General features: G+C 41.1%; 1 protein-coding gene across 6 annotated transcripts in view; it reads left to right on the top strand.

Annotated features, from left to right (window-relative positions):
- pde4ca (phosphodiesterase 4C, cAMP-specific a) overlaps positions 1-13,862 on the top strand; it is a 60,000-nt gene that overhangs the window by 24,164 nt on the left and 21,974 nt on the right. The window contains exon 1 of one of the 6 annotated variants that reach the window (XM_032532630.1): positions 6,676-7,130. The exons of 4 other annotated variants lie outside the window; for them this stretch is intronic. In XM_032532630.1, coding sequence (XP_032388521.1) covers positions 6,988-7,130 — 143 coding nt within the window. In that variant the 5' untranslated portion in view covers positions 6,676-6,987. Of the gene's footprint in view, positions 1-6,675; positions 7,295-13,862 lie in introns of those variants that run through there. One more of the 6 variants, XM_032532631.1, reaches the window with a different exon arrangement.

Here is a 13,862-nt window from a genome sequence, read left to right as displayed (position 1 = left end):
AAGTACTCACATAATATTCCTAATTAAAAGTAGCAATACTGCAGTGTAGAAATACTCCTTTACTGTACATGTAAATGGCATGCATTCAAAAGTAATAGCATCAGCATATACTTCTAGTAACACAAGTAAAAGTACTCATGCAGAAGGGCCCATTTCAGAAAATATATATTACATTGTGGGATTATAGGTATTATAGAGTTAATGTTTTCTTCATTAATATTGAAGCTGATCTTTGGGGGACTAGTTTAATTACTTAATACACTATTGGGTAACTTGTCTTACTGACTTATGACTTATCTTAACCTACTGACTTATCTTAACATATGATAAAAGATTCTAATTGATTATATTTACTTTAGTTCATCTGAATCTGTCAGGTTACTAGTAACTAAAGTAATTAAATAAATGTAGTGGAGTGAAAAGTACAATATTCCCCGATAAGATGTAGTGGAGTAGAAGTAGAAAGTTTAAAAAAGATATTTATGTTCATTTGCAAATTTTGTGGCAAGTATGTACAGCTGTCTTTAATTTCAATGTTTACAAGCCCACAGGGTTTGTTTTTTTATCCCACTTGTGCAATTTATTAGATTATTGTATGTTTCTTTTTTCTTTTGTTTTATTTTATGCACATATAAAGAAAGAAAGTAATTTATAGAAAAAAAGTTCAAGTACTTTAAAACAGTACTTTCTAAAGTACTTGCCTCAATTTTCTTTGTTTCTTTCCACCACTGCCAACACATGATGTCATGAGGCCCCTTTGCAAATAATGGACTATTAAAGCCACAAGTGAAGGGTCAGCCAGAATCCATGATGCCTCGCTATTTTATGAGTTTTAGAGATTACTTCGTCACATCGTCTTGGTGTTCAGCGCTTTAGAGCCTGACTGTCTTAAGACAAGATGTGAAGATACTGAGCAGAACCAAACATGTAGTGTCTGTCTTTCTTCATATATCCACTCTCTTCCACCACGGTGACGCAGATACATGGGACACTGTGTGTGTGTGTGTGTGTGTGTGTGTGTGTGTGTGTCTGTGTGTGTGTCTGGAGATAAGATGTTGTTTAAGCATTTAATTATTCTAACTGCACATGAAAACAATTTTCCTGTTATGAAAACGTGTCTAACGTTCACACTCCTGTACATTTTTATTGACAACATCCTCTCATCCGGTTTGCATCAGGACACTGTTCATCCCACTGAGGATAAATTCATTTACAAGTCCAAAGTCCTCACTCCCGAGTCCCAAGTGTGAATACATTGCGATGAAACTAAACAAAATGAGAGCCTGGGAGTGTTCAGTATCAGGTTTGACTTGTAGGGTTTTGTTTTTATCACAGTCAATCCTGCTTAGGGACCGTTCGTATTTCATTTAAGGGGCTACCGGAGGAGTTTTGGGATCTTTAGTCAAAAAAGACTTGACCCTCCCTTCGCCAGCAATACATTTTTCTATGACCCTCCAAAAATGGAAATGGAATGGAAATTTGGAAAAGAGGCATAACCCTCCCTCCCTAAAAATGTATTGATGCCTTCTCTACTGGTTTGCGCTTGGCAAAGATGCACTGATAGCCACTGTTTTTTTTACAATCATGACACACATGACTTAACCTCTGCTATCTCACCTTACACATCACACTCCACCAGGATGGTGGCCATTTCAGGAGATTTACTCACATAATTGGGATTCAGCATGCAGTCCCGGAACCATTCTTTTTCAATTGTTTGTCTCTCAAAAAATTACTCAAACAGTTTGAAGGCAAAATCCGTATCCGAGACACCACATGGCTTGTCTTCATAGGGTACCAGCAACTCCTCCAACACTCTCTGGATTCCTCAAAATTTTGGAGCGTCAATAAAAAAACTCTATTTTCTTTAATGTTTCCTCACCCAACAGGGTCTGGAGTGAAACTCTAAGGTTTTTGTGCTTCCAGCTAGCGGTCCGTATTTTCGTCCTCAGCTCGTCGTGATCCATTTTGTGAATCTGTTCGCTTTCACAAGAGCTTAAAGGTCCCATGGCATGACAATTTCACTTTATGAGTTTTTTAACATTAATATGAGTTCCCCCAGCCTGCCTATGGTCCCCCAGTGGCTCGAAATGGTGATAGGTGAAAACCGAGGCATGGGTATCCTGCTCTGCCTTTGAGAAAATGAAAGCTCAGATGGGCCCCTTATCTGGCCCCTTATGAGGTCATAAGGGGCAAGGTTACCTCCCCTTTCTGTGCTTTGCCCGCTCAGAGAATGTGTGTTTGTTTGTTTGTTTGTTCATGTTCTTTGTTCTTAGCAAGCTGTGTCCCAAGAGCTACTTACTGTAATACCCTATAATACTCATCCTGTCATCAATCTCTTTACCGAACAGATAGACAAGACATACCTGTGACACACACACACACACACACACACACACACACACACACACACACACAGACAGAATCCTAATAAATCTCACTATCTTTTCTAGATGGAGTGCGTGCGTAGGTGCGTGTGTGCGTGCGTGCATGCATGCGTGCGTGTGTGCGTGTGTGCGTGAATGGCCCACCCATGAGAGAGAGCCATCATGGCTTTCAAACAAGCAAAGTGGCAGTTGGTCAAGGCCACACCCCAAGGTCTTTATAAAATCATCCAAAGAGCACTATGTTATGGGACCTTTAAATAGCTCGTTGTTCACAATAGGCCTACCTGTGATCATGGGGGTAGGGCCAGGTGTGGGGGATGGTGCGATTTTTGTTAGGTCGGACTCATCTGTTAGCGATGGGGGGCAGAGACTGAGAGCTACATGGAAAAAATGCACCAAACAAGCCACTTTGAAATGTTGCTGTTTTCATGAACAAAAAAGTTGGGTGGCAATGCCTTGAATTCCTTGCCTTCTTCTTCCTGCTTCTGGCGAGAGCAGACGTCATATGTCTGCCTCGTTTCTGTGTTTCTCGATTCTGTGTTTCTCGCACCCTCTATATGCCACCTCAAAAAATTCCTTCATGTGTCCACATGAACTGTGTGTTGTCTTGCTTTATCTTGCTACAATGCTGATTCTGATTCTGTTTCTGATGCATCTGAAGTGAAGTGTGCGCATGCGCTGAAAAGTGCGAGCTGCCTGTTGCAGTGCTCCGTCTGTCTTCTTACTACTGGTGCTACTGTGACATAGAGTTTCCCTTTGGGGATCAATAAAGTATTTCTGATTCTGATCTGATTCTGATTCTGAATTCAGGCTATATAATATACAGTACATTATTGTAGGTCTGTTCAGTTTGTGGTTATGATTGGCCCTTTGTGTGTGTGTGTGTGCACCTTTTCAGATTTCCTTAAATGGATGTTTTTCTTCAATACCGTGGACACATAACCTTTGAAATACATTAAAGGCTCACATGCAATACCTTTAGAGAGAAAACACTGCAGCACAAGCTGTCTGTGCTGTATGTCACAAGTTTGCAACCAACGTAAATATGAATTTGAAAAAGAAACCACATGAAAACAAGCCAGTTTTTTCACATAATAGCTAATGGATGAGTGGTTGTGCGATGTATTTGAAACTGTCTGGCATCTAGAAAAGGGCCTGGTTCACGTTAAAGATGCCTATTGAGCCTCTACCACTCCTATTATTGCTTTTTCTTTTCCCTTCTAACCTATCGTTATCTCTGCCTAACATTTGTAAATTCTATTTGGATGAGGTGATCAATTGATTGATTTGCCAATTTAATTGAACCATGTCGTATTGCAGAATGTAGCTTGATGTGCATTTCCATTTATGGAGATGTTTTTTGTGTGTAGAGGCAAGCTGGATAGTAATTGACCGTTCGTTAATGTCCTTCTGCTACGCCTGCCACACTTTGCATTCTCCCAAAGGCACACAATGCAGTTCATTAGAGTGGCAATTTTTACACTCCAAACTATGGCTTCTTCATTTCAGACAGAGGTAGGCAAAACAGGTTTCTTATTTCTAGTTAAAAACTGTCATCTTTGTTGAAATGACAACACACCGGCAGATTTTATAAGCTGCAGCCAGCGAGCTAATGAAGCTAACCTTTGATCCATGAGTTAGACAAAAACGCCCTCTCCAGATTTTCCATGTTTCCTGCTTGCACGTTTTAAAATGTCAATCTTGTTAAAGAAATCCATTATATGATCCTGATGGCTATGTACAAGATCTATGTATGTAGGCTATAAATAACCTAGGACATGAAAATAAAGAAACAGAGTTGTTCTATTGCAGTGTAGAAGTTTTTAAGTATGATAAGAAAAAGATCAAACTTATTTTTTATTCTAACATAACCCTGTTTGGCTGCTAATCTTACATACTTGTGTTTGTGTTTTTTAACAGTATGTTTTCAATATTACAAGAGAAAAGGCTTTTAGGATGAGGACTAACTGATGTGTTTGGTAAATGTAGCTCTATCTTGTGTACGCTTAGCTGGGGTTGCTGGAGTGTAAATTCCCCAAAATACATGAAGAAGTCGGACAGAGCGGCTGACGTTCCTCTAAGCTCTAACAGCATCTTCTACTCAGTGGGGACATGAACACAGTGTATATGCTAATTGCGGGGGTATTTTGTAATCTAACATGACACCCCACAAACTATGCGTTTACTGACTTTGGAAGTAACATAAGATATCTCTTGCATTGAGTTTTGTCACCACCCATCAAACTCTTTGAATGCAGAGTCTCCCTTTTATTACAGCATCATTCTCACCGCTGTGATGGATGTGGAGGGATCCAAAGCTTCAAAGGTCTGCCTAGTTATGGTTGCCAAGCTATCATTGGACAGGCCCTGTTCGGGGGAGGGGTTTAGCTAACAGGTAATAGGTCAAATATGATATGATATTCAATACCCAAAGCGATATTACTGATATGTTGAAATTGTCAGAAGGACATGGCAACACCGAACCACCTGCTGTGCAGTCAGAAAACGTCTCTGCTCCCGATCACACTCCAGTAACGGAACCTTCTTACACACACACACACACACACACACACACACACCACCACCACACACACACACACACACACACACACACACACACACACACATCATCTTGTCCTGATGACATTTTACAGACTTTTCTTCTTTGGGCTAAGAATCCTGAACTAATCTCTCTGGAAACATAGCCTATAGATTCATGGCTCCTGTCTCATTTTGCTGATCTCGCTATCTCAGATATTTCCTGTTTACGTTTTCATATAACATGCACAAAAGGTCACCCAGCTAAGGTTTCATATTTACTTTTCACATTTCTGGTCTTCAAAAATACACTGCCCCTGGCCATGGGTGACCTTGCATGCTAATGCCTAAGCCATCGAGACATACTGTTATATGTTTGTGTGTGTGTGTGTGTGTGTGTGTGTGTGTGTGTGTGGTGTGTGGTGTGTGTGTGTGTGTGTGTGTGTGTGTATGTGTGTGTGTGTGGGTGGTGTGTATTTGTGTGTGTGTATTTGTTCTCAGCAAACTGTGTCCCAGGAGCTACTAGTAAACCTTATCATACTCATCCTGTCATCAATCTCTTTACCTAACTTTGACTAGACATACCTGTGACCACACACACACACACATACACACACACAACACTCACACACCCAACCACACACACACACACACACACACCACACACACAGTCGTGTCTGCCTATCTTTGTGGGGACCAGTCATTGACATAATGCATTCCCTAGCCCCTTACCCTAACCTTAACCATAAACTAAATGCCTAACCCTCACCCTACCCTAACCCTAACCATAACCTAACTCTAACCTACTCCTAAACCAAGTCTTAGTCCTCAAAAAGCCCTTTAACGTTATGGGGACCAGCATTTTGGTCCCCACAAAGCATCAGGTCCCCATAAGTATACTGTTTTCACAATTTGGTCCCACAAATGTAGCTATACTAGACCACACACACACCACACACACACACACACACCACTCCATCTGATCTGTCGTCTGTCTGTGCTGTGTGTGTGTGTGTGTGTGTGTGTGGTTGTGTGTGTGTGTGTGTGTGTGTGTGGTGTGTGTGAGAGAGAGAGACACAGAGAGAGAGAGAGCAGAAGGAGTTAAAAAGAAAAAAAACATTTGGTGAAGGCAGGAACCATGCTGGCACTGTTCCCGCCCCTTCTCAGCTCTGACCTCACTCTGAAACTTATTCCCTCTTGTGCGCACACAACACACACACACACACACCACACACACACACACACACACACCACACACACACACACACAGAACTTGCTCAGTCACATGCCTACACACTGGCTTGCTCACTGGAGCACACGATTGGTTGCTCGCACACACACACACACACACACACACACACACACACACTCAAACACACACAAACACACACACACCTTGTACAGATCTGTGCACATTCTGAGGGGCACTCGGACAAAAAAACACATACATCACAGGGTTACTGTGGTAGAAGATTGAAGCAGGAGAGCAGGTTTGTCCATGCAAAGGAAAGGTCTCTGTTTGTTCTGTAATTGAAGGTGGAGCAGCCAGAGCACAGAGGAGGAAGCAGAGAGAAACAGAAGAAGAGCAAGATAGAGAGAGAGTGAAAAATAGAGAGAGAGCGGGAGAGAGAGAGTGAGAGAGAGAGAGAGAGAGAGATCATTTCGTATTGCTTCATGTAACTTCAAACTAATACTGCAATTGAGTTTTTGAGAGGGAGCGAGAGAGAGCGAGAGAGAGAGAGAGGAGGGGGGGGACGAGGGGGACGTGGGAGTTTTGCGCCACATTTAGACCCGGAGCAAAGACAAAATATACGTGGGGGACCGATTAATGGAGCTCTGCTGAGAGTGATGAAAAGCTTTTTTCTGCATAACAGACAGCAGGGAGTGTGCAGAGGGGAATTCAGGTACTCAGGAAGCGGATACACTCCAAATATATTCAAATAATCCAAGGAAGAGCAGATTTTCACCAGCGTACAGTAGCATGGATTGCATCACCCCGGTCATCCTGGCTCAGCGCTGGAGCCACTGGTCCTAGAGCTGGTGTCCACTCCTACCAGAGGTAATGAGAACTCCTGGGAAGCCGTGGAGAGCTGGACAGCATGACAGAGCGAGACAGTTGAGGAAGAGGGCCGGGTTTTACAGGGATGAGGACAAGCTGAGGAGAACCAAGAGAGGGAGAGCAGCGGAGCGGCGAAGAAGAGGAGGGTGAGGACAAGTTAAAAGAAAGTAGGCTAAAGAAAGATGAGTGTGCCAACGAACTGTGGCTTCTGTTACTCCGTGGAGCGGAGTATCACTGTTCGGAGTGGGAACATATGGGGATCGCCATGTGCTGTCAACAGGCCTATTGACATCATACAGAAACGCAGGCGGTAATTAAGAGCTATCTCATTTACTCTCAGTCATTTTGTCTTTCTCTCCTTCTCTGTGTCTCCTTTCATCTCTTTCACACACACACACACACACATGCAAGCACGCACACACACGCATATGAAGTTAGGAGCATGGTTGGTGTTAAGATCATTTTCTTCTTTTGAAAATCTTTTCAGTTGCTTTGAAAACTACCCGAGATATCACAGTTTCTTAAATCAGTATAAATTGAAATAGAAAAATGGAGATCGTACAGGATGCTGCTGTCTACAAGACTTACTAGTCTCTTTGAGATTGTGACCATTTTTTATAGAGCATACAGTCTTTTATCAGCTGCAATATTTACAAAAGCACTCTCTTGCTCGCATCATTTTTTTTGGTTCTTATTTGCATTTCTCAAAATAAGTTTTTATCATATTTCTTTTTTTGTTTGGCTAGGCACATCTCCAGGGAGTGTTTGTTGTTTCAGCATGCAAAAGAAACTCTTGCAACCATCAACAACCATTAACAAGGGCATAATGTAAATGTGCGACAGTAATGGCGTTTGATTCACTTGAATTTTGTATTGCTTTGTGTAACTTTAAACTAATACTGCAATTGAGTTTATTCTGCAATGAACACTGATGCCAAATGACAGCCGTGGCTAAAACAAACCAGCTGTGGATTATACTATACTATATATCTTGGCCATGACTTGAAAATGAGGTTACAAGTTGTACAGAAGTCTTACTGTTATTTAACAGAGATAGAAATGCAGGTGATTGTACAGTATCTGCAGTTGACATTTTATTAGCGGCAACATTATTTTTAAGGCAAATACGTTTAGCAAACATCTAGCAGATTTACGCTACTAACTTGAAATATATTCCAATTTAAATTTAGACATTCAGTTATCTTGTCAGTTAACAGTGAATTCAGAGACAAATACACATTAAATGCGTTATTGATTGCTGCTGCAGCGGCTGTACTCGCCAGTCAGCCTGTTACGTCTCTAAACAGCTACTATTAAGACCTTGCCCTGTGCTTTGCAGTCAGTCCCTGTGAAGGAACCACATTCATACACAATAAAGCCTGTGTGTGTGAGTGTGTTTTGTACAGGCATCCATGAGAAATCCTGTGTGTTCTCTGCCTAATACAGCCCAATTTCCCCTCAGGCTTAAATGCGACTTACAGTTACACAAATATTGTTACAGAAAAATGACACCATAAGTTTTGTAGCGTTGCACATAATCCTCAGTGCCAGCGGGGAGGTTGTGAACAAGGACCTGGAGATAAAGGCGTGTTTACATTATGGTCTTCTTTCCTCTTTCTCAGGCAGGAGCCTTGTTTATCAGAAGTAATGCAGAACAGTTGTGAGCACAGGGGATTTTATAGGGCAGTTGTCCTCCCATGCCAAAAATGTAATTGACATCTGCTTTCAGAAAATGTCCTAGTATGTGGACAAAAGTTCAGGGGTGATGCAAAGGTACAGCAAGGTTGGACTTTTACTTGTTGCACTCCAAGTCCAGACTTTCCCTCTGCACTTAATCTCAGTTTTAAGAGCAGCGATGGTAATCAATGTGCCCAAGTAGGGGAGTCACAGACTGGGAGGCTGAGGCAGTGCAGCTTTATTAGGTAGAGATATCGATCTTCCCAGGTACACCAAACCATGATGGAGACGCAGACTTTGTGAGGGTCTGTTTATTCTCTGGGAGAAAAGCAAGGGTGAGTGCAAGGGGAGGAGAGGTGCACAAGATTATCAGCCTTGTCAGTGCCCATTTTGGGAATCTATTAATATCACATTTTTAAGAAGTCAACACTTGTAAAGTAAAAGCTATCTTCATGAAATGATTAACAGTGATGAAGGATGGTGTTTGAATTGTAAATCTTTAGACTTCCAAAGTGCATCCAACTTTCTTAATTTTTCCTTTTTTTTTCTTCTCTTTTCTCCTTGTCTAAAGCATCTCCCTATAAAGTGCAACATAGTGCTGGTAGGGATAGATATCTGCTTTTGACATGAGACACCAAGCCCAGAACGTCTCGTGTGTCTTTTGTGAGGGATTTAAAGACCAATTATTTAACCGCAGAAGATAACAGTCAGATAACAGAAGTCCTTACCCTGTAGATGGATAGGTTGCGTGGGTTCTGCATGTTGTTACGTGTCTGTGAGTGCAACAGGTACCATACAAAATGAAATGTTGAACACATCTGCTCTTGATACACGCCACACTACATGATGAGAGGGTGATTTCTTTTGCCCAGTGGCGTTTTTTGGTTTGTCTTTTGATCTTTGAGCTGTAAAGGTACAGTAACACCTGCTTTTCCTAAAAGAGGACCAATAAGAAGATTTCTCTGAATTCCTGGGACAGTAGCAGCTTATAGGCTTTGATGTGTTACGCTGCATTCAATTTTATCCTTTGATTTCAATTTTATGAACCTGAAATTGGCTTTAGGCTATGAAATCCGTAAAGCACATTTAATTTGACGATATTTGCCATGTCAGAACAGCGTGAACTTGGGTTTTAGCTATTCTATCAGCGCAGCTCTAGGGATGGTAATGTTGGTCGGTACAGCCACCACTTTGGTTCAGACTAAAATATCTCAACATCTGTCAAATGGGTCGCTCTAAAATACATGTACAATATACAGGATTTCATGGCTGTCAGAGGCTTTGACTTTAGGTGATCCTCCGATTTTTCCTCTAACGCCAACATGAAGCCGACATTTGTGGTGAGTTTTCAGTGAAATGTCTTAGCAACTATGGGATAGATTGTAATGGCATTTGGTACTGACAGTCATGTCCCCCTGTAATAACTTTGGTGATCCCCTGACTTTTTGTGTAGCGCCACCATCAGGTCAAATTTAAAATGTGTTCACAGTATGACTAAAACCAGAAAAATGAACGACATTCCTATCAGCTTCAGCTGTATTTTGTGTTCGCTGCTAACTAGCAAATGTATGCATGCTAACATGCTAAACTAAATAGTTGGATATGGTTAACATAAAAGTATAAAAATGAAAATGAAACAGCGCTTTACGGCTCAGTTATTTTGAGGCATGCATGCTCTCCTGCCATTTCCAGCCTGCTGTGTGTCCACACGCTGTTGATCTAATTTCTCTCAACGCTGTCTACAGAGGGCCAACTATACAATGAAGTGGCAATGACACAGAACATCATGCAGTAATGACAGCCAGAAAATAGATGGAAAATTCATCCTTAAAAATGGTTTCTAAATGAACCACTGACACCAAATACAAGTATGAGCTTTGTTGGGTGTTTGGGAGTGTGATTTATGCACAGAGTAATTTCATAGGAATTACCAGTCTTACAAAGATGACAGTTTTTGGCAGGTTGCAAGTGTGTGAGCTAACTGAGGTTGAGCTTTAGAAGTGCATTTCTTAGGAACCTAAAACTCTCTCTGTCTGTTCAACCTGGGGGGACAGGAGGGGAAAAGAGAAATCTTCATCTGCTTGATTTATCAAAATCTCCACGTGTAAATGTTGGATTCACCTGTCAAGCGACTTGTGCTTTTTTGTTCTTGTCATACTTAAGTTGATAGACATAAACTCTTGTCTCTTGTCTTTAAGATGGATGGACACCGCTTGTATTAGAGGTCAATAATTACCTAAATTTGCCAGGTAAATGTGTGGCCGTGATAAATGAGTCTGTGCTTTTGGTCACAGTATATAAATCTGCTCATCCCGTGCCCTCCACATGGTATAACTCTCACCGGTCCTGGCGAAGGAGAGGACTTTGTCCTAATAAATGTGTCTGAAAGTGTTTCCAAAGCCCATGTTCCCCATGGACCCTCATTTATCTCCCTCACAAGCAGGAGGAACATGTCCACTGGTGTTGGGTTGCAGGCCTCACACACACACACACACACACACACTCACACACACGCACACACACACGCACGCACACACACACACACACAAACACACATACACACTATACTCTTGTAGGGTGTGAAGTCAGGCTCGTACCTCTGTGTTTGTTCATGAACACCTGGAACAAACTCCTTCAAACCCAGTTTTTGGTGCTGGATCTGGATCATTTGTCAACAAGTGTTTGCCCAGTGACGGTGTGCAGGACTGGGCTCTCCTAAAACTCCACAACTTTCCAGACATAAGCACACAATGGTCAATTTTTTTTATGACAGAACAATTGCGCAATTATGTGCCTGCGTGTGTGTCTTTGTGAGTCCAAGTTGAGACTTTTCCTGTGCTGTCCAGGAGTATGTGGCATCAGGGTACTTTGTCCTTGTTTTGAAGCATAAAGCAAGCATGATACATTTTTAAATTCTGCATTGTCTTACTTCCATTTGAACATGATTTAGACCCTTATGCTTTACTTACATTGTTTTTATCATTTCCCACTTATTCTGTACATTAATGACATTGGTGGACATAGACTACGGAAACAGTACACACTATCAGCTTGTCATTTTGTTTTTGGAAAGATTACGCCAGTACCTGAATACAGGCATGAAGATCGGACTGGCTTTAAGCATCACCTGCATTTTATGTTCAGTTTTAATACATCAATACCGCCTTCCAAACTATTACACTGCTGCTCAACTTCTTGTTGCGTGACATCGTTGTTAGAAAGACAAATGAAGTGAAACTTGCCCACAATTCTAGAAATTGTGATATGTGTACTTTCAAATCCTCAGGTTTTTAGTGTTATGTTTTATGTCTGCCTGTTTAAGTCTTATTCATAGTCTGATCCAGAATGCTGTGCCATGTATGCTTGCTTTGCCACTGTGACTCTCATACTTTACTATCTAAGCTTATCCTAACTTACCTAGAACAATGAATCATCTAAATATTGTCTGCATTGAAACCGTACCAAGTGGATTTATGCTGTTATGACAAAGCCACTTATTGGAAGCATATAAGGGCTCGGCATGTTTAAGACATATCATCATCACACATTTATTTCGTTTGTTTTTCCTTCATGGTGTCTGATGTTTCTCTGTGGTCTCATCTCACCTCAGGAACCTTTACCATTAATACCTCAGGTGATCATGTTACGGCACTTTTATAGACCATGTTCTGAACTTTTCTCTCTCCTCTCCACACTTCCTCTCCTCAGACCCACCATTTATGTTCATTTCTCTCAAATTCTTCACCTCTCACTTCACTGTTTTCTTTGCTGCGCTATACGATCCTGGAGGATAATAGTCCTAGATGTGTGTGTGTGTGTGTGTGTGTGTGTGTGTGTGTGTGTGTGTGTGTGTGTGTGTGTGTGTGTGTGTGTGTGTGTGTGTGTGTGTGTAAAAGTGTACGTAGGTAGACTAGGATACTCCTGTGTCTGCACTGTAAATCTCTTCTGGGCTCCAACCCACTCAGGTTTATTAACCACTGCCAGTGCTGCTGACCTCACTGTGTAGTCTTTTCCACAATGTCATACTGCATACTTCATTAGAAAAAATGTCCTTACGTGAAAGTTCACTTAGGAAAAGACAATCAGCAGTATTTTAACTTAAGGAATGTATTGACAGTGGATGATTGGTTTTCCTAAGCCAAATTTCATCGAACAGGCACCAAAAAACTACCGTGCTACTGTACCCAAACTACTATTGGACTGTACTCAAATGGTTGGAATTTTTACAGCTGATAAGAGCTAATTCATACTTAAAACCAAACTGAAGGTTTTTTGAAAGAGCGAAACACATTGCTATGAATTTGTAAAAACTACTGAAAACGGGTTAACTGGAAAACTGGCCGGCTGCAGGGTGTCTGGTAAGAACTTTAACCAGAGATGTGATCCAGGGAGATTTACTGAGATGTAGTAGTAGTAGTAGCTTATTTTGAACATAGAAAAAAATAAAATTAAAATATACAGTATATATACATGCATACATACTGTATATATATATATAATTAAAATGACAGATAAATAAGGTAATGTACTTCTCAGCACAAAGTAATTCAAACAAAAAAATCCCATGTTCAAAAAGAGTAGGAAGAAGTTCAGGTCCTACCCCCTTTCTCTATTTTTATCCTTTCGTAAATACAAAATATTATGCATGACTTATTTACACATCATAGACACAGATGCGTACATACATACATACCCACACACATTTACATTGTTTTTGTTTCTTTTCTTTTTTCTTTCTTTTTTTCTTTCTACTTCTTTCCTTACCATCTATCTATAGCAGATTCAATAATAACACATCCATACTAGACTTAGTATATAAATGCCAAGGAACCATACATGTCAGATGAATAAATGCATGTGGTTCTGTTAATTATTTCAAATGGACACATTATTCTTTCCTCTTGCATCCTGCACCCCTCGCTGATCACGATACCCTACCAAACATTTCAACAACATGCTTATACAGTATAAGGTATAACTGTATCGATTGATTGCTGATTGACAGAGAGACTGTCCTCAGCAGGCACTTCACACTATTATGTGCGCTCCGTATCCACCAGTGCATGCGTCATGACAACATTGTGTTGTTTTCCAAAGGAAAGATCTGAGGAAGAGGGCCGGGCTGGACTCTGAGACGGCGATTACAGGCGTCAGAGAGGAAATACTGAGAGTACAGTTCACATGTAATAAGAATTGCACTC

This window comes from Etheostoma spectabile, chromosome 12, assembly GCF_008692095.1.
Source record: "Etheostoma spectabile isolate EspeVRDwgs_2016 chromosome 12, UIUC_Espe_1.0, whole genome shotgun sequence".
NCBI lineage: Eukaryota > Metazoa > Chordata > Actinopteri > Perciformes > Percidae > Etheostoma > Etheostoma spectabile.
The sequence above is the reverse complement of the archived record's forward strand: the minus strand, read 5'-3'. Positions and strand labels throughout refer to the sequence as shown.